This window comes from Salarias fasciatus (assembly GCF_902148845.1).
Source record: "Salarias fasciatus chromosome 23 unlocalized genomic scaffold, fSalaFa1.1 super_scaffold_20, whole genome shotgun sequence".
Classification (NCBI taxonomy): domain Eukaryota; kingdom Metazoa; phylum Chordata; class Actinopteri; order Blenniiformes; family Blenniidae; genus Salarias; species Salarias fasciatus.
The window spans coordinates 16,714,923-16,735,720 of NW_021941230.1; the positions used below are offsets into that span (position 1 = coordinate 16,714,923).

The 20,798-nt window shown below is 53.9% G+C and overlaps 3 protein-coding genes across 5 annotated transcripts in view; 1 reads left to right on the plus strand and 2 right to left on the minus strand.

Annotated features, from left to right (window-relative positions):
• Positions 1-20,798, minus strand: part of LOC115383905 (scavenger receptor cysteine-rich type 1 protein M130-like) — a gene marked incomplete at its 5' end in the record, with an annotated part of 310,771 nt that overhangs the window by 73,550 nt on the left and 216,423 nt on the right. The window lies entirely within an intron of this gene.
• On the plus strand, positions 1,533-5,515 carry orc4 (origin recognition complex, subunit 4). The gene is made up of 14 exons (XM_030085874.1): positions 1,533-1,585; positions 2,153-2,216; positions 2,304-2,380; positions 2,509-2,599; positions 2,707-2,782; positions 2,899-2,984; positions 3,110-3,158; positions 3,957-4,108; positions 4,179-4,352; positions 4,450-4,536; positions 4,641-4,749; positions 4,812-4,907; positions 4,998-5,065; positions 5,163-5,515. The coding sequence occupies exons 2-14, from the start codon at positions 2,157-2,159 to the stop codon at positions 5,343-5,345; spliced, it is 1,308 nt and encodes a 435-aa protein (XP_029941734.1). The 5' UTR covers positions 1,533-1,585; positions 2,153-2,156; the 3' UTR covers positions 5,346-5,515.
• Positions 5,568-20,798, minus strand: part of LOC115383689 (activin receptor type-2A) — a 28,754-nt gene continuing 13,523 nt past the window's right edge. For 2 of the 3 annotated variants that reach the window (XM_030085863.1, XM_030085862.1), the window contains exons 5-12: positions 18,388-18,411; positions 13,719-13,862; positions 13,461-13,604; positions 11,356-11,501; positions 11,157-11,271; positions 10,938-11,076; positions 10,729-10,859; positions 5,568-10,657 (exon numbers count right to left, since the gene is read on the minus strand). In XM_030085863.1, the coding sequence (XP_029941723.1) occupies positions 10,463-10,657; positions 10,729-10,859; positions 10,938-11,076; positions 11,157-11,271; positions 11,356-11,501; positions 13,461-13,604; positions 13,719-13,862; positions 18,388-18,411 (1,038 nt within the window). In that variant the 3' untranslated portion in view covers positions 5,568-10,462. The remainder of the gene's footprint in view (positions 10,658-10,728; positions 10,860-10,937; positions 11,077-11,156; positions 11,272-11,355; positions 11,502-13,460; positions 13,605-13,718; positions 13,863-18,387; positions 18,412-20,798) is intronic. The other variant, XM_030085864.1, reaches the window with a different exon arrangement.

Here is a 20,798-nt window from a genome sequence, read left to right on the forward strand (position 1 = left end):
CACTTGGAGGAATTGATGAGGTGAAAGGTGATAACATGTTGATGTTAATTTATTAAATGAATGTGTGTGTTCAGCAGTCTATCAGAGTAAGAACAATAAAGAGAAAGCTGAATATCAGAGACTTCTCTGGAGAGCCGGCGCTCATCATGCGGCTCTGCTGGTGTCATTTCTCTGTTAATCCCACAGTTTGTGAATGAAACACTGAAAAACCAGAGCAAAGCCAAACCAAACCTGAACGTAGTGAAACAGAGACGTCCTGAAGGTCAAAACGATGAGTGAATTCAGCTTCAGGGATTCTTCGGGCCAAACACTGAGTCTGTGAGCAGGAAGTCAAACTCCACAGTCATGTGACTGAAACGGGGGTCGGGTCCTGAGAGCCGTTGCCCCGATTGATCTGGCAAAACCTCTGAAGTTCTCACAGAGAAACACTGAATTCTGGAAGACAGCGAGGCTCCAACATTTCCTATAAATGACGATCAGGTGAAACAGTCCAACCCAGAAAACACCATCAGATCCATCAGAAACCACAATTCCAACAAAGACGACATGAAGCGAGGATTCAAAAGGCTTTTCATGATTCTGATCCACTTAAATTCACTTTATTATGAACAACTACACAGCAAGAACGTCCTGGGTTCAAATCCCAGCCGGGGCCCGGGGCCTTTCTGAGTGGAGATTGCATGTTCTCTCCGTGTGTGTGAGGGTTCCCTCCCTTCCTCCCACCGTCCAGAAACATGATGTGAGGTTAACTGATCACCCTAAACTGCCCCCAGGTGCGAGTGGCTGTCTGTCCAGGTGGACCCTGCCCTCGAGCAAAGCTGCTGGGTTTGGCTCCGGCGACCCGTGACTCTGAGAAGGAACATGAATGGATGGATGAATGACTAAACATCTGCAATAACGATAAATAAACAAATGAAAATCACAATCAATAAATACATCAGTAATCAAACAATTAACAATAATCAATAAAATATTAATAGAACAGTAATTAAACAAATAATTATCAATAAACTATTAACATACCAGTAATCAAACAAATAAAAATAATAAACTATTAATAGAACAGTAATTTAACAAATAACAATAATCAAACAATTAATATAACAGTAACTAAACAAAATAATCAATAAACTATTAATATAACAGTAATCAAAAAATAACAATCAATGAACTATTAATACAACAGTAATTAAACAAAAAAATCAATAAACTATTAATAGAACAGTAATCAAACAAATAATAATTAAACTATAAATAGGACAGTAATTGAACAAATAACAATAATCAAATGATGAATACAACAGTAACTAAACAAATGATAATCAATAAACTATTAATAGAACAGTAATAAAACAAATAACAACAATCAGTAAACTACTGCTGCTTGCTGTTGGTGAAACGACACAGATCACTGATAAACACTGGAAAATTAACGAATGTATCAACAACCCCGCCTCCACCTCCACCAAAGCTCCACCCCCACCCGGAGCCTCCGCCAATCAGCGGCCAGACACGCAGTCAAAGCAGGAAGTCGTCACTTTTCACGGTGCCGTTTTCCCGCGAAGAGTTTCCAACCCGTCTCCTGGTAAGTGTGGTCAGTAGACGCTGGTTTAGTTGGTTTAACTAGCAGTAGTAGAAGCTGGTTGAGTTAGTTTAACCAGCAGTCAGCCTGACGGGAAGAATCAGAATCAGCAGCGGGATTTGATCGTACTGGCTGAAGCAGTCCGGCGGGAGGAGCGACACCAGACTCCATTCAGAAAACCACACAGATTAAGCGGGATTTTGATTTGTAACTAATAATAATTTAACGTAGAGGAAAGTCAGCTCGTGGCTCGTATTACCGAGAGTTTGTCTTTAATTCGGCTCGAACACTTTGCTCTAAATCCTGCCTTATTTCATGGTGTCGAGCAGAATTCTCCCTCACTTTGACACGTGTGGAGTTAAAGTTGTGTCTCGCTGCATCAATGATCCATATGTTGTTTTTTACTGATTAACAAACTGATTACATAATTATTGGTCAGTCGTCACTGTGACTTTCCAAAGCTTAGGTGTGTGTGTGTGTGTGTGTGTGTGTGTGTGTGTGTGTGTGTGTGTGTGTGTGTGTGTGTGTGTGTGTGTCTGACTGTCCTCTAAACCTCTGGTTTCCTCTCAGGATCATGGCTGGAAAGGCGAAGGTGAAAGAAGCTCATCAGCTGACAGGAGACTGTATCACTCAGGTGTGGATCAGTCCACTTCACACAACAGTCACACCCCTCAGACTGTCCCCTCAGACTGTCCCCTCAGACTGTCCCTGTTGTTTCCAGGTCCAGACCATCTTGAGGGAGCGGTTCTGCCGGCGCCGGCTCCCTGCCGGGCTGGAGTCGATGGAGGCTCAGTATAAGTAGGTTCCTGATCAGCGTCGGTGGAACTGATCAGTACTGTTCTTAAGAGAGAATACTGGTCCAGTCTGGAGGCCGAGAACCTCCAGGACCCCCGTCCGGTAATGTAGTTTGGACTGTGTTCCTCCAGGCGCCTGCTGGACCTGCTGAAGCGGACGGCTGTGGACGGGGAGAGCAACTCGGTGCTGATCGTTGGTCCGCGAGGAGCCGGGAAGACCACGGTGAGGGGGCCTGACACGGGGCTCCGGGGCAGACTGGGGCCGGAGCAGGGTGAAGACCTGAACAGGGAGGACCCTCCTGGTCTCATGCCGGGTCTCTGTGTCTGCAGCTGGTCGACAGCGTTCTGAAGGAGCTGCTGGACGACGACCGAGTGCAGAAGAACCTTCTACAGGTTCATCTGAACGGTACGAGGTTCTCCTCGTTTAATGAGGAATGGAAGAACCTGCGGCGGCCCAAAGAAAACCCCTGAAGATGTGTGTGTGTTACTGTGTGTGTGTGTTACTGTGTGTGTTTGCTGCAGGTCTCCTGCAGACAGACGACAGAATCGCTCTGAGAGAAATCACCATGCAGCTTCACCTGGAAAATGTCGTCGGTGACAGAGTGTTTGTAAGTTCCCTTTCAGAATAAACCTTCAGCAGAGTCCTTTCACAATAAACCTTCAGCAGAGTCCTTTCACAATAAACCTTCAGCAGAGTCCTTTCACAATAATAAACCTTTTCCTTCTGTTTCAGGGAAGCTTTGCGGAGAATCTGGTTTTCCTGCTGGAGGCGCTGAAGAAAGGTGAGGAGGTTCAGACGACGACGACGCTCGGCATTGTTCCTGCTGGTACCGGCTGACCGGTTGGATTCGTTCCTGCTGGTACCGGCTGACCGGTTGGTTGGATGTGTTCCTGCTGGCTGACCAGTTGGATGTGTTCCTGCCGGTACCGGCTGACCGGTTGGATGTGTCCCTGCTGGTACCGGCTGACCGGTTGGCTGGATGTGTTGCTGCCGGTACCGGCTGACCGGTTGGATGTGTTCCTGCTGGCTGACCGGTTGGCTGGATGTGTTGCTGCCGGTACCAGCTGACCGGTTGGATGTGTTCCTGCTGGTACCGGCTGACCGGTTGGATGTGTCCCTGCTGGTACCGGCTGACCGGTTGGATGTGTCCCTGCTGGTACCGGCTGACCGGTTGGATGTGTCCCTGCTGGTACCGGCTGACCGGTTGGATGTGTCCCTGCTGGTCCCGGCTGACCGGTTGGATGTGTCCCTGCTGGTCCCGGCTGACCGGTTGGCTGGATGTGTTGCTGCCGGTACCGGCTGACCGGTTGGATGTGTCCCTGCTGGCTGACCGGTTGGCTGGATGTGTTGCTGCCGGTACCGGCTGACCGGTTGGATGTGTTCCTGCTGGCTGACCGGTTGGCTGGATGTGTTGCTGCCGGTACCAGCTGACCGGTTGGATGTGTCCCTGCTGGTACCGGCTGACCGGTTGGATGTGTCCCTGCTGGTACCGGCTGACCGGTTGGATGTGTTCCTGCTGGCTGACCGGTTGGCTGGATGTGTTCCTGCTGGCTGACCGGTTGGATGCGCTGGTTTGCAGGCGACCGCAGCAGCAGCCGGCCGGTGCTCTTCGTGCTGGACGAGTTCGACCTCTTCACGCAGCACAAGAACCAGACGCTGCTCTACAACCTGCTGGACGTGTCCCAGTCGGCCCAGGCGCCGGTGGCCGTGGTCGGCCTGACCTGCAGGCTGGTAGGAGCTCCGCCCGGCGCCTCTCCGTCCGAGGCGCCGCGGCGGGGGGTGACGGCGTCTCTCCTCGCAGGATGTCCTGGAGCTGCTGGAGAAGCGGGTCAAGTCTCGGTTCTCCCACCGCCAGATCCACCTGCTGAGCCCGCTCGGCTTCGGCCAGTACCTGGAGCGGGTTCGAGCGCAGCTCAGCCTGCCGGACGACTTCCCCGACGCGCCGTTCGCCGCGCAGTGGAGCGCCAGCCTGCAGGTGGGAGGCGGCGTCCCGTCGGGGGACAGCGGGTCACTTCAGGCTCCTCCGGTTCCTCCGTCCACGTGTCTCTGTCCCGGTGTCTTCCTGTCCTCAGACGCTGTGTGAAGACCAGGCGGCTCAGGACGCTCTGAGGAGACACTTCAACTCCAGCAGACACTTCGGCTCGCTGCACATGCTGCTGGTGAGACTCGTCAGACGTGTTGTTGACATCTGTCCTCTTGCTGACTCTTGTCCCGCTGTTGACGCCTGTCCTCTTGTCCCTTCTTCCTGTCGTCTGTCCTCCAGATTCTGTGTCTGAGCCGCGTCTCTCTTTCCAAGCCCTTCATCGGCGCCTCGGACCTGCTGGACGCCAGCCGCACGATTCTGAGCGACTCCAGGGTCAACATGCTGCATGGTGAGGTCACAGTGTCCCCAGAGGTCGGAGGTCGTGTGGAGACTCACCCAGTGTCTCCTCAGGTTTGTCCATATTGGAGCTGTGTCTGCTCATCGCCATGAAGCATCTCAACGACGTGTATGAGGGAGAACCCTTCAACTTCCACATGGTCCACAACGGTAACGGCCCCCTGGACACCCTGTCCCCCGTCTCCACCGTGTCCTCTGTCTCCACGCTCCGGCTTCATGTCCTGTCTATGTCCCGCTCAGAGTTCAAGAAGTTCCTGCACAGGAAGTCCAACTCCATGTACAGCTTTGAGCAGCCAGTCATCATGAAGGTAAACACACACACACACACACACACACACACACACACACACACAGGTAGAGACATGAAGCTGTCCAGTGTCTCACGGACTGTCCCCCACCCCCCAGGCCTTCGAACACCTCGTGCAGCTGGAGCTGATCCGGCCCGTGGACGGCTCCTCGGCCAGGACCCAGAAGGACTACCAGCTGATGAGGCTCATGCTGGACCAGGGCCAGATCATGGAGGCGCTGCAGAAATACCCACAATGCCCCACGGACGTCAGGCAGTGGGCCATGTCCGCCTTCGAGTAGCCGGACCGAACGGCCGCCGCCGGTTAAACTACGCCAGCATGAAAGACTGAAGTGTTTTGGTTTTGCCACCCTGACTGCTCGCCTCTCGACTCACTGCTGCCCTCTGGTGGGGAAAACCTGCAGGAAACACCGCTCCACATTCAGACCAACACAGGTGTTCAGTGTGTGTGTGTGTGTGTGTGTGTGTGTGTGAGAGAGCCAATAAAAGACTGGAACAGACGGTCACAATCTAAAAACATTTATTTACATCACGTGGATCAACTTCAGCTGATAAAAAGCGAGTGGCGGCGCTGATCGGGGCTCTGGGTCTGCTGGGCGGCGGCGCTTCCCTGCCGGTCCTCCGGTCACCTGACGGAGGTCAGAGGTCAGGCGGCCGTTTGTACTCCACCTTACTTTCTCATGTCCAGTCTCGGAGCTCTGCAGAGCGCCGCCCTGGTGGTCGGGGTCAGCAGAGCCAGCAGGTCCTGGATCAGCGCCGCCACTCCAGAGCCTCCAGAAATGTGGGGTCGCTTGTAGTGTTTTTGTCTTTTTCCATTTTTTTTTTTTTTACAAATTTCACACCTGGCAACCCAACGGAGCGTCCAGAGGAGATGATCGTCCTGCGGCGAGGTCAGTGGAGTCGATGCCTCCTGGAAAAACCCGGACCGACGGCCGGGGGGGCAGGGGGGGTGGGGTGGGGGGGATGCTGGAACGGAGCACCTGCAGCGGAGGGTGGTGTTCTCACAAGACCAGTATTGCAACTGCACTCAGAGCTCCAGCAGGGCCCTGCAGGCGCTCCCTGAGGCCAGGGGCCCCCTCGATGTACAGCAGGGGCCCCAGGCGGGCTCCCTGCGGTACACCGGGGGCTGGTTTTCTTCTGCTGAGGAACCTGAAGTGCTTTCTTTAGGACTCCAAGGAGCCGCTCGCTTTCAGACAACTCGAGGTTGTTTCTGGTGGAGGCTCGTCGCCTCGCTTCGGAGTGGAAACACCAGAAAAGTATAAATGAATGTAGAGGAAACACTGAAGTTCAACACGCACTTATAAAGATTCAGCTCAGAGTATATAGTTGATACAGGGTTTATGTCTGTACAGATCCTAGACTGCTTAAAATAGGGGGGCAACAAGACACAAATGGTACAAACGGAGGGGTTCGTAAGCACAGCAGGGGGAGGTGCTGGGCTGGAGGGGGTCGCCCGAGGGAGACGGACAGCCGGCCCGCGGTGGAGATCCATCCCAGGGCAGAGAACCGCTCCGACCAGGAACCAGATCCAGAGATCTGCCCTGAAACCAATCAGACCATTGATGAGCCGATCCCATCAGGAAATCCTCTGGATTGAGGATCCGGGTTCTCATGAAGCAAATCTCTTTAATGAAACCAATCCTGATTGGAACTGGAATTGGAGTGAAAGGAAACACTCCTCAGCCCCCCTCCGCCCCGCTTCACTGGACCTGAGGGAACCAGGATTTGGTTTGGCAGCCGGAAGCCGGAGGTCTGGAGGGGGACCGGGATGGACTGAAGGTGGAGGAGGTTTGTGTTTTGGTTGGAGCAGGAGGGAGGCGGCGGGATGGACGTCCACCGGCGCCACGGCGCGGCTCCCGCCGGGACGGGGAACGATCACACCAAAGCAGCCAGACGCAAAGCCCTCTAGCGGTACACGGGGCCGGGCTCACCAATCCACCACGGGACAAATACTGGGTCCAGGAGTCTGGAGGACATTCATTCTCGGTCATTTTTGTCCAAAGACTGAATAGAAAGAAGCATGTTACAGTTTATATCTGTTTTCTTTTGAATTAAAGTATTTCCTGAATTACAACTGAACACCCCCCCTCCCCCACCCACAACGACAACAAGAACAACAACAACAACCATAAACGGTGCCGACTGTTCAGTCCGAGTGGCACCTGAGCTCTGATCCCCAAAACCTCAGGCCAGTAAATTAAAAAATAAATACAGAACATATCAATATGCAAGGTCACGGATTAAAAAAAAGAAACAAAAAAACAATGCTACAAGTTATTTGTGTGTTTCTGTGTGTGTGTGTGTGCGTGCGTGTGTGTGTGTGTGGGTTGAAAGTCACTCCTGCAGCTGGTCCTACAGAGGTGTAGGGTAGTTTGCGGCACTGGTTGCATATCACTCGCTAGAACTTAGAAAAGCATAGTACTGAATCCCTGAATGGTGTTTGCTGGTTCGGACCGGATTCTGAGAGCAGTTTGAATTCAAGCCGAGCGCCGGTCCTCCGGCGCCGCCGGGAAAAGGACACCGTTCAACCGAACGCCGCGTCCGGGGGGAGAGCTCTTCACATGAGGAAACTTCTGCTGGATTCCGTACGTCGCGTGGAGCAGGGTTCTGCCGGAGGAACCGGGAGTCTGGTGGGTTTGGAGAGTCCCTGCGAGTGAGGTAGCGCCGCCGGGCTTCGATCCCGATCAGGAGGCGGGTCGGCAGCGGCGTCCAGAAGCAGGGTCCGAGTGACTATTGAGCTCGTGCTACAATACGTTCAGTGAGATGATGGCTTCTACTTCCCGTTTGCTGAAGCGATGGCGACGCGTTAGCTAGGCTAGCGGACAGAAACGCGCCACAGTCCCGTTCTTCCTTCAGCATCTACCTCCGTTCAACAGTGGACTCTGGGTAACGGCTCCAGCAGCGTCAAGACTCCGTCCAGCTAAACCGCTTTCATGGTCAGAGATCAATAACCTGCCGCTGCGTTTCAAGCCTTTCTGCCAATGAAAGCTTTCTTTTAGTGTTGGCCAAACTGACAATATTTAATCTAATGAGACGGTGTTGACGGTTTCCGTTTGCTCCTCCACCGCCATGAAGACGGGAGGCTGAAGTTTCCTCATGCTTCCTGTTGGGGCTTGATTTGAAACTGTTCTGTGAAGCCGTCCCGAAGCTTGAGGAGAGACTGCAGGTCTGCCGGCACCAGTGTTCAATGTCCCTCAGAGGAAAGAAAGACTCAAAAAAATGTCCCTGTTGCTTCCACAACAGTGACAGATACATCCGTTTTGCCTGACATCTACAAGAGGAACTAATGTGGATCCGTAGAAATGGCACCAGGATGAAAGAAAGGGGAGCGCCGCTCGCCTCAGCCCGAGGAGTCGGCAGGACCGTCGCTCTGTCGGTACCTCAGACCGTCGGTACGTCAGGCCGTCGGTATGTCTGACCGTCGGTACATCAGATCGTTGGTACGTCAGGCCATCGGTATGTCTGACCGTCGGTACGTCAGATCATTGGTACGTCAGGCTGTCGGCATGTCAGACCATCGTTCTACCAGAGCATGGGTAAGTCGGTGCCGTCGGTATGTCTGATCGTCAGTACGTCAGGCTGTCGGCGTGTCAGACCATCGTTCTATCAGGGCATGGGTACGTCGATACGTCAGGCCGTTGGTACGTCAGGCCGTTGGTACATCAGGCCGTCGTTCTTTCTGACCATTGTTCTATCAAACTGTCCGTCCATCGGTACGTCAGATCGTCGACCTATCAGGCCATGGGTACATCGGTACGTCAGGCCATCAGACCGTTAGTACATCGGTACGTCAGACCGTCGTTCAATCAGGCCGTCAGTACGTCAGACCATCAATCTATCCATCCATCGCTCTGTCGGACTATCAGTACCTCAGACCGTCAGTCCGTCGAATCGTCGGTCAGTCAGGCCGTCAGAAAGACAGCTGCTCTTCTGTCCACTAACTACACTCAAGTTACATCCAGTGGTGGAAACACATCGGACAGAAAGGGGAAAACTGACTTTCTGGAGTTTGAGGAAACGTTTCACTTCCCAGCAGAGCAGCTGTGAGACCTTTCCGCGAGCGAGCGGACGGCGGCCGAACCCTGACCGGGCAAGACGAGGCGGGGGAGGGGAGCTGCTGGGGGAGGGGGGGAGGTGTGGTGAGTAGCAAAGATTCCTGAGGTGTATCAAAAGAGAGCAGAAGAAATGAAAATCTGTGGAAAATCAAATGGAAAGCAAGCTGGCTCAGCTAAATCCAGGTGCAGGTCCAACATGAAGCCCAGTGCACCCAGTCTGAAGCCCCGCCCAGGGCAACACGGCGGCCCACGCAATTTGTTCTTTTTCCTAAATAGAATCATCACAACACAGAACGGATTTCACCAAATATCAAAAGAAAGGATCTGTTCCAAGAGTTTGACATGGTGGTTGTGGGTAAATCACCCCGTACTCTGAATGTCCGAACCCCCCGGAGCGAAGCTCGGCGAGGTGAGGCGAGGCTCCTGGTTCCTCCGCCGACGGCTGACACTGCAAACCAAAGAGCTAAATCACCTGAAACCACCGCTTCGGTCCCCCGATCCGGAGACCCCCGAGAGAAAAACCAGGAGAGGAGGGAGGAAGTTCACCATCCAAGACCAGATCGGAACCGAAGAAGAGGAGATCGGGGGGGAGGGGGGACGAGGAACCGTGAACAGGAGAGGGACTCATTTAAACCGTCCGTCTGAACTGAGGTATACCTGGTTGAAGGAGGTTTATGGTTTTTTTTATCGTCGTAATGCTTGAAAATGGACCCCCCTCCACCCTCCCCTCCCCCCCTTTTAAAATAAGCTTGATTACCAAGTGGTCTGGGTCCTGGGTCCTTAATACACTATGTACAGCAGCAAGACACCATCGACATTCAGGAGCCGTCTGCTCATCGGCAGAACGATAGTCGTCTCTTCAAAAAGACAGCAAAGGTTCGGAGAGCCGCTGCTGGAGCCCCTCCCTCCGCCGTGGAGATCCAGCAGCACACATCGGCTTCCTGCGCGTGTGCGTGTGTGTGTGTGTGTGTGTGTGTGTGTGTGTGTGTGTGTGTACTCCAGCTCTGTCACTGAACACTCGGATGTCCTGAACACTCGGATGAAGTCTCCGATCCTCAGGCACGCATATGAAGATGAGGCGGATGTCGGGGGCAGGTGGGGGATGTGGGGGTGGGTGGGGCCGTTCGGGGGCGGGTGGAGGCGGGCGGGGGCGGCCGAAGGCTGTTTCCTAAACCAGAGTAGCGGCCCGCACTTAAAGGAGGAAAACAAACAAAAACAACGGAGGAAAAAGACCAAAGTAAATCCAAAGAAGAAGAAGAAGCGACGCCGGGCCGACCAGCCAGGGCCGGCCTCGTCCCCCGGCGCCCATCCGGTTCTCCGGGTTCTCTGCGCCGACCGGCCCATCATAAGCTGGACTCCTTGGGCGGGAGGTCCACGTTGGTCACCATGGTGACCACGGTGACGATCTCCTCGGGGCCGACGACGGGGGCCTGGCGCTGCATCTGGCCGATGCGCTCCTCCACGCAGCCGGCGGACAGGCGGGCCTCGGCCTCGTGGTCCCAGCAGTCCTCCACGGTCTCGCAGAGCATGGCCAGACCCTGAGGGACAGAGGACCGTCAGTCCGGGAGCCACGGCGAGCTCCGAGGGGAAGGGGGGGGCGGCGGCTCACCGGGTGTTTCTGCCAGCAGTCCCGTAAGCAGGGACGCAGCTTCTTGTGGACGACCACCTCCTGCATGTCCTCCAGGGACGGGTGCTGGCCCACCTCCTCCTCGAACGGCAGCATGTACTCGTCCACCGGACCTGGAAGCACAAGGCGCTGGAATCAGCGAGCGGAGAGACCGACCGGACCAGCGTTGGCGGCGCCGCCCCCAGCCTCACCGTCGGCCGCCGTGCAGCGCGCCGCCAGCTCCCACAGCACCAGGCCGAAGGCGTACATGTCGATACGCAGGAAGGCGTCGCGCTGGAAGTTGATGGCGCCCTCCAGGACTTCAGGGGCCATGTAGCGACGGGTCCCCACCTGTTTCAGCGGGTCAAAGTTCAAGAGCGGTCAGGAGGGAGAGAGCGAGGAGGGTTCCAGACGGACCCTGAGGCGTCTACCTGTCCGTGAGTGTCTCCTGCCGACTTCCCGGCCTCGAACTTGAGCGCCAGGCCGAAGTCGGCCACGCAGGCCGTCAGGTTGCTCTTCAGCAGAACGTTCTTGCTCTTGATGTCTCTGAAACACAAAGACGCCCAGTTCAAGGAGCATCGGCAGGGACTCCGTACCGGAGGGGACGGCTGTCCCGGACGGACGGCTCACCGGTGAGCGATGGACGGCTTGTGTCCGTCCTTGTGTCCCGGGATGTCCTCGTGGAGGTAGGCCAGGCCGCGGGCCGCCGTCTGGGCGATGTGGCACAGCTCGTTCCAGGACACCACGTTGGCCTTCAGGTAGTCTGTCAGGGAGCCCTGGACGGGGACGGGAAAAGCCAGAGACAATGGACACGGTCAGAGAGGATGGACACATTCAGGATGGACATTCACACACATTTGATTTTGTCCAATTTGAAAAAGTATTACTTTCAAAAGAAATGAGCATGAGATTGATGAGATTTCAAAATAAAAGCAGCATGAGGAGCCCAGATTCCCAGCATCCCTCTGCTTCCTCATCCTCTCCCCACCATCTTTGTTCTTACATAATGTATGTCAACGCAACACAAGGTCACTTCTGGCAAGGCCACAGACAGCTGCAGTTCCCCCGAGCGTCCACAGGAGGGCAGCCTGCGGCTGCAGTGTGAAAACACTGACCACCAATCAAACTCTGAAGGTCCAGACGGCTGCAGCCCAGGAGGAACCAGGCTCTCCGGCAGGTTCCTGCTGCTTCCCGTCGCCGCCACGCCCACAGCCTTTCACTTTTCAAACTTTGTTCACGCAGCAAGGAGTCCACTTCAGGGACATTGACAACAGAACTCCGTGATCCGGATCAGAGTCCACTTCAGGGACCTTCACATCAGTATGTCTGGTCAAAGCTCGCCCGAACTCAGATCCGGATCCGACTCGTCTAATCTGAGACCTTCTCTAAGACGAACTGCCCGAGTCATTGACCCACTGACCTTCAGACTATACAGTATTTACAGGTGACGTCACACACCCGGCCTCGCAATGCAAGCTGGGCAGTCGCCGCCATGTTGGAGTGAAAACAAACAGTCAGGCGTATGACGCGCTTTCACTATTCTAGAGGATTATTTCCCTAATTTTGGTCAGAGGAGCGTGGATAGATGGAAAATTACCACAAAACGGTAAGGACATAAAATATGTTGCGTTTGGTGTGAACAGCTTTGAGGTTTGGTGAAGAAGTGTGTGAGAAACATGCGATCTGAGGTGCTGGCTGTGCAATGTGATGATCGGTTTTGGGTTTGTTTTGCCGCTGATGGGAGGCGGTCGGCTCAGAGAAGATTCTGCCTGCTGTCTCTTAAAGTGTAGATTTTCTAGTGTCATATGAGACCCAATATGTCGCGGTGGAGCAAACGGATGTTGTGTTGCGTTGAGTTTTGTGTCTGGAGGTGCAGGTGAGGGAGGCGTGTCAAATTGTTGCATCTGGATTTAAAGTTGTTATAAAAAAACACTCGGACATCAAAGTGCAGCTGGAGCGTTCAGTCAGTGAGATTAAGGCTTCTTGATTGAGACACAATTGAAAGAAATCATCCTCACAGCATTTCAGTCACTTTTTACATTCAGCTGCTGGACCGTCGGGCCGAACAGGTTAATGATGAACAAGTCTATTTTGGTCTGGAGTTTAACTCTGACATGTAAGTTAGCAGATCTACGCAACTCAGACTTTACGAGAGCGTTGTCCGTGTTGCCGATTCGATACTGTCTCAGTGCTCCACAAAGCCGGAAACAAAATACTTGTAGGACTCCAGGCTCGTGTACGCCCTCGTCTCTGCTTTTGTGTACGCTGAAGAACGGTCGATTAGATAACTGTAAATGTCCGCTACTCTGGATCGGGGAGTTCTTGAGTCTCAGCCGTGCATGGCTGGAACAGGCGGCTGGATTCAAGTCCGGGTCCTGCTGCAGCCTGAAATCCGTAGTTTCTCCTGGTATCGGTCTTTGTGTGTTACGTCAAGATTGTCCACTTGATCTGACGACACAACAATATCCCTACTCTCCTCATCAGTCGACATTTTCAACATTAGAGAACACCGAACGTGCTCTACTCTCTATGAACGAAACCGCGTATCACTGGTTGTTTTCACTCCAACATGGCGGCGGTATTCCGGTTGCCAACTCCCGGGTCACGTGACTGCAAATACTCTACAGAGCATCTTCCTTCCTTTAATGTCCAGATTACAGAACATCTTGGTCCAGTAACTAGTAACCCCAGTCAGGACTGACCCCGGTCAGTATCAGTAGTGATTCCGGACTCACCTTGTCGTGGTAGGCCGTGATGAGCCACAGCTCCAGGTCCAGGTTGTTGTTCCTCTTCTCCACGCCGATGAAGTGCAGGATGTTGTCGTGCTTCATGCCGTTCACGCTGTAGATCTCGTACTCGTTCTGCCAGGACAGCTTGTCCTGCACAGGGGGACACAGAGACGTCCTCATCACTCAGAGCGGACGCTCAGCGGCGTCCCTCGTCCCCTGGGGGGGGGCGGGGGTTCAGGCTGGGGGCGGGATTCAGACCAGTACCTGGATGGGGAAGATCTTCACGGCCACGTATTCGTTCAGCAGCTGGGCCTTCCACACGCAGCCGAAGCGCCCCCTGGCTTTCACCTCCAGCAGCTGCAGCGGCTTGTGTCCCAGCAGGGGGGACGGGGGCGAGGGACCGGGGTCCTGCAGAGACAGGGGGGGACAGAGGGGACAGGCATCCTTCAGCTCTGTTTGAGAAAACGGGAGAATGAAGAGAGAAACGGCTGCTGAAGAGCTTCAGACTCAGCCTGAGGAGCCGAGAGCAGCTGAACGTCACCCCTCTACCGACTGATCCAGTCCCTGATCCAGTCCCTGATTACTGATCCGCTCCCTGATTACTGATCCAGTCCCTGATCCAGTCCCTGATTACTGATCCAGTCCCTGATTACTGATCCAGTCCCTGATTACTGATCCACCCTGATTGCTGATCCAGTCCCTGATTACTGATCCAGTCCCTGATTACTGATCCACCCTGATTACTGATTCAGTCCCTGATTACTGATCCAGTCCCTGATTACTGATCCACCCTGATTACTGATCCGCTCCCTGATTACTGATCCGCTCCCTGATCACTGATCCACTCTGATTACTGATCCACTCGGATTACTGATCCAGTCACTGATTACTGATCCGCTCCCTGATTACTGATCCAGTCCCTGATTACTGATCCAGTCCCTGATTACTGATCCACCCTGATTGCTGATCCAGTCCCTGATTACTGATCCAGTCCCTGATTACTGATCCACCCTGATTACTGATTCAGTCCCTGATTACTGATCCAGTCCCTGATTACTGATCCACCCTGATTACTGATCCGCTCCCTGATTACTGATCCGCTCCCTGATCACTGATCCACTCTGATTACTGATCCACTCGGATTACTGATCCAGTCCCTGATTACTGATCCGCTCCCTGATTACTGATCCAGTCCCTGATTACTGATCCGCTCCCTGATTACTGATCCAGTCCCTGATTACTGATCCACCCTGATTACTGATCCAGTCCCTGATTACTGATGCAGTCCCTGATTACTGATCCACCCTGATTACTGATCCACTCCCTGATTACTGATCCACTTCCTTATTACTGATCCACCCTGATTACTGATCCAGTCCCTGATTACTGATCCAGTCCCTGATTACCGATCCACCCTGATTACTGATCCGCTCCCTGATTACTGATCCAGTCCCTGATTACTGATCCAGTCCCTGATTACTGATCCACCCTGATTACTGATCCAGTCCCTGATTACTGATCCAGTCCATAATTACTGATGCAGTCCCTGATTACTGATCCAGTCCCTGATTACTGATCCACCCTGATTACTGATCCAGTCCCTGATTACTGATCCACCCCGATTACTGATCCAGTCCCTGATTACTGATCCAGTCCCTGATTACTGATCCGCTCCCTGATTACTGATCCACCCTGATTACTGATCCGCTCCCTGATTACTGATCCATCCTGATTACTGATCCGCTCCCTGATTACTGATCCTCCCTGATTACTGATCCGCTCCCTGATTACTGATCCATCCTGATTACTGATCCGCTCCCTGATTACTGATCCACCCTGATTACTGATCCGCTCCCTGATTACTGATCCACCCTGATTACTGATCCGCTCCCTGATTACTGATCCATCCTGATTACTGATCCGCTCCCTGATTACTGATCCAGTCACTGATTACTGATCCAGTCACTGATTACTGATCCAGTCACTGATTACTGATCCGCTCCCTGATTACTGATCCACCCTGATTACTGATCCAGTCCCTGGTTACTGATCCAGTCACTGATTACTGATCCGCTCCCTGATTACTGATCCACCCTGATTACTGATCCAGTCCCTGATTACTGATCAAGTCACTGATTACTGATCCAGTCCCTGATTACTGATCCACCCTGATTACTGATCCAGTCACTGATTACTGATCCAGTCACTGATTACTGATCCGTTCCCATTACTGATCCAGTCCCTGATTACTGATCCGCTCTGAATCCAGCTCCTCCTCCGGCTTCATGCTACAGGCTTCCTCATGTTTAGGTTCGGTAACGGTAGCAGTTTTCTCCACGGTTTTGAGGACGAGCAGGGTTCAGGGGTGAAGGTTCAGGGGTCAAGGCAGCCAGACTGGAGCTGGACAGGTTCCAGTCTGACTGCATGGGAGCAGACGAACCGGCGGCTCCAGAGCCTGGCAGGTCGAAGGTCATGCGTGTGCTCTGGATTCATGCTCATCCCACACAAAGGAAAGAGAAAGCAGGAGAAGCCAAGAGCCCCGATGGAACGGAGGGGGGACAACTGAGGGACAGAGGGCCAGCCAGGACCGCGGGACAGGGACACAGGGACCGGGGGTGAAAAAAAAACAGAGAGAGGCCCCCAGGATCCCTCTGAAGACCCCCTACAGACCCAAGTTCCCTCTGAAGACCCCCTACAGACCGACCGCCCGCTCGCGCCCGCGCCCACACACACACACACACACACACACACACACACACACACACACACACACACACACACACACACACACACACACACACACACGATAAAATAAAGTCTTGGGTCAAAAGCCCACGTTTCTCCAGAAAATAAAAATAAACACTTGAGTCATCGGGTTCTATCGACAGGGTTCCATTGACAGGGTTCTATCGGCTGGGTTCTATCGGCTGGGTTCTATCGACAGGGTTCTATCGGTTGGGTTCTATCGACTGGGTTCCATTGATCGGGTTCTATTGGTTCAGATTGATCAGTCTTCACTTTCCACTGAGCCTCTTCACACCCGGAGAAAAGCAAATTCCTGCTTCACTGCAGGTCAAACAGTGGTCATTATTTTTAGATGACCTTTCCATTACCCACAATCCCTCACTGTACAAGTCAGAGAACAAGCTTTGTTAAGGTCAGTCTCAGGTCAGAGGTCAGTCCTGACTCCAGTCAGACCGGGGGAGACGAGCCGCCGCGGTCCAGACGGCCTCCTGGTCCTGAGCTCCACCATCAGTCTGCACTTTCACAGGCTTCTTGACCTCTTGATCAATCAAACCAAGCAACCCAGGTATCATATACAACCGTCAGCCACAACATTAAGACCGCCAGTGTCTTCCTGGCTCAGTCCCAGCGTGACTCCACCCACCCTCCACCTCCACTCTGTGCTTCAGAACCTGGAGATGCTCCTCACAGCACTTCAACAGATCCAGAACGGGAGTGGAACACGAGAACGAACGGTCTTTAGACGAGTCCAAAACACCGAACCCTGAGATGAAACTTCCTCAACAGGAGCCAAACCGCTAGAAGAATGAGAACACTTTAAAAATCAGGAGGAACCAGTGGAACCAATGCTACCAGCGACACCAGAGGAACCAGAGGGACCAACGCCCGTGGTCATAATGTTACGGCTGATCCATTTGTGGGGCCGAGAGGTGACCTCCTCTGATCCGATCCAGGAGGATCTCTTCCCGGCGTCCTGTGGGAGCCACCGGATCCTCATTACACTTGGTCAGCAGACCACAGGAAACCGGGAAACAAAACCTGCTGCCTCACGCCGTTGGGCCCCGCCCCCGCCCTCCACCGCCGCCGCCTCGGGTTACACCTCCACCTGCTACACTGAGCTGCTCCTCCAGGCCGGCTCCGCCTGGATCTGGGTCCGTCAGTGCAGAGAACCCAGATAACAACCAGACCCATGAATAGATGAATAATGTTAGACTGATTAATCAGTGTATGAGCTGCAGCCTGAAGCCCCTCGGCTGCAGCCTGAAGCCCCTCGGCTGCAGCCTGAAGCCCCTCGGCTGCAGCCTGAAGCCCCTCGGCTGCAGCCTGAAGCCCCTCGGCTGCAGCCTGAAGCCCCTCGGCTGCAGCCTGAAGCCCCTCGGCTGCCAGCCTGAAGACCCTCGGCTGCAGCCTGAAGACCCTCGGCTGCAGCCTGAAGCCCCTCGGCTGCAGCCTGAAGACCCTCGGCTGCAGCCTGAAGCCCCTCGGCTGCAGCCTGAAGCCCCTCGGCTGCAGCCTGAAGCCCCTCGGCTGCAGCCTGAAGCCCCAAGCTGCAGCCTGAAGCCCCTCGGCTGCAGCCTGAAGCCCCTCGGCTGCAGCCTGAAGCCCCTCGGCTGCAGCCTGAAGACCCTCGGCTGCAGCCTGAAGCCCCTCGGCTGCAGCCTGAAGCCCCTCAGCTGCAGTCTGAAGCCCCTCAGCTGCAGCCTGAAGCCCCTCGGCTGCAGCCTGAAGCCCCTCGGCTGCAATCAGTCCAACAGATAGCATCTAGTGAAACTGGGTCACATCAGACAAACACACACACACACACACACACACACACACACACACACACACACACACACACACACACACACACACACAATATGCTGCAGAAGCATTACAGGTGGACATACACAGGAAACAGAAAATGAGGGCTGCATTCAGAGCCGTGTTGGCTGAGTTCCACCATGCACAAAACGATTCCGGCAGGGGAGACATGAAAACAAGACATCCATCCATGCAATGAACCCAGGCGCCACAGACAGCAGACAGAAATGCATCACGAACCACGTGAGCAAGACACAGCCGGGAAAGTAAAGAAGAAAGAAAGAAAAAAAAAAGGCAGGTGGTCTGGGGTTGACGTGGAGGATTCAAACTATGAACCCATAAAAGGGGGAAGTGAGTGTCTGGACTTGAGGGGAGCTGCTCTTACCTCCACCATAATGTGAAAGGCGTGCTGGTTGAAGAGGAAGACAGGAAGCAAACAGAGAAGTTATTGCTACTTCCTGTCGGTCAGAGGAGGAAACAGAGTTGATTCCTATCTGAGCCTGATGGAGACGGTTCCCCAAGAGGCCCCCAGCCTGCTTCAGTGTCCCGAGCGGGGTTAACAAGGGGTTAACAAGGGGTTAATAAAGGGTTAATAAGCATGATCGAGCTCCCACACAGAGCAGCTGGAGACACACTGGACGATGCCGGAAAGAAAAGACCACCGAAAAACAACCCAAGACAGAGAAAAGCAAAGCTCCAATAACCTGACGGAGGCACGAATCACACAGCAGCTCCACTGACGGAGGCTGACGGAGGCTGACGGAGGACCGGTCCACTGAGCCGAGCGGGAGGAGCCGTCTATCTCCTGGACAGCCCCAGCTGCAACCTTCAGTCAGGAGGAAACCGGCTCCAGACTCCACTGTTCACAGCTTTTCCACAGTTAGCAGGAGGAGAAGGTTCCTGAGTCCAAACTGGAGCCACAGGGTCTGCAGTCCAGGGTCCTGATTGGCTGTGAGAAGTAGACCTGGACCAGGACCTGGTCCTTTACAGGCTGGTCTCCTGGGCTCGTGGACTCGGGGAAGCCAGGAGTGTTTCCTGCTCCTCATATCTCCTGAAGAGCTGTGAACAGGAATCTCTGAGCTGGAAGCCTTCTGACGGCTCAGCGCGATGCCCGAGAGTCGAGTCGGCGAGCCGGAACGGCGCCACCTAGTGCCCGAAAGACTTGAACTACTTCAGGAAGTGAAGATAGGTTCACATGTGCAGTGGACAGATCCACCGCAGCAAGAGACCTCAACCCAAACTCTCCAACAACACAGATCCAGGAGACAAGCTGCTGGCTTCAGTGTGTGTGTGTGTGTTTGTGTGTGTGTGTGTGTGTGTGTGTGTGTGTGTGTGTGTGTGTGTGTGTGCGCTCAGGTCAGCTCCCTCCGTGGTGTGAATTGTAGACACTTGGTGGGAAATATGCAGCCACGATGAACCGCGCTGGGAGAAGTTCCAGTATTTCACACCGGAGGAGAGGGAGAGCCAAAACACTCCGACACACTCGGCTCGACGTGATCAGTCCGCCTGATTCTACCGCGGCAGGTCTGGAGCTCCAGAGGATCCACAGCTGGATTCCTCTTTAAGGTCACAGGCTGCGACAGAACGAACTTCCTGTTCTCCACAGCTTCAGATCATCAACAGAATGATATGTTTATCTCTGCTTTAAACCAGCTGCTTCTTCCACTTCCTCTGATTCTCCAGAGTCCTGATCATGGATCAATTGTGACCACTGAGGCACAACAATCAATCCCAGAGCATCATGGAGACTGCACGCTTCGTTAGCTTGACAGAAAGCTAACGGCTAACGGCTCAGAAAGCTCAGCTGTGGAGGAACGGCTCCTGCTGTTCGTCAAATCATCACATTTCACTCAGTTTAATCACAGACTGAGACTAAATGTGTTCAGGGTGACGCACACACACACGCACACACACACACACACACACACACACACACACACACACACACACACACACACACGGATCCTGTGAGTTCTCAGTCCTGTATTTGTGACCTGATGGTCTCTTCCTGCAGCGTGTTTCATGTACTGTATTGATCTGTTTCCAAATCAGAAGCTTCATGAGCCTCTGAGCGCCTCGCTGCCTTGCTTCTCTGCTTCTCTGCTCGCTGCCTTGCTTCTCTGCTCGCTGCCTTGCTTCTCTGCTCGCTGCCTTGCTTCTCTGCTCGCTGCCTTGCTTCTCTGCTCGCTGCCTCTGCTCGCCGCCTTGCTTCTCTGCTAGCGGCCTTGCTTCTCTGCTCGCTGCCTTGCTTCTCTGCTCACTGCCTTGCTTCTCTGCTCGCTGCCTCTGCTCGCCGCCTTGCTTCTCTGCTAGCGGCCTTGCTTCTCTGCTCGCTGCCTCTGCTCGCCGCCTTGCTTCTCTGCCCGCCGCCTTGCTTCAGCGCCATGTGAATGCAGTCAGTGGGTTGAGAGGAGCTGGGCGGAGCGGCCTCCTCCTCCCCCACACCTCTGCTGCCAGCGTCTCTGTGTTTAGTTGTGTTTGCCTATATAAAGCCTCATCAATAATGCAGAGGCCTCGACTCCTCCCCCATACGGTGGAGGCTGAGCCGGGGTTTTCTGGCCCCCCCTCCCGCTGCTGCATCAACACGGCACAACACACATTCATCAGGACTTTAGCGAAACAGCTGGAGAGACGTGTGAAGCTGAGAGAGGACGGTGCGTCTGTCCAATCAGCAGCAGCAGAAACCAGGAAGAAAAGCCAGAAGCAAGACCTTCTCTAAACAGAGTCACCGTCCTAATTCAGCATGACTTCTTGCTTTTCCTCCAGGTTTCAAACATAAGGTCCACGGGCCGAAAA

Bases quoted from the DNA above. Each gene is read 5' to 3' on its own strand.
- orc4 (XM_030085874.1), top strand. From the start codon at position 2,157: ATGGCTGGAAAGGCGAAGGTGAAAGAAGCTCATCAGCTGACAGGAGAC. The intron at 2,381-2,508 runs GTAGGTTCCTGA...GTGTTCCTCCAG, and splicing joins TCGATGGAGGCTCAGTATAA to GCGCCTGCTGGACCTGCTGA. The intron at 4,750-4,811 runs GTGAGGTCACAG...GTGTCTCCTCAG, and splicing joins CAGGGTCAACATGCTGCATG to GTTTGTCCATATTGGAGCTG.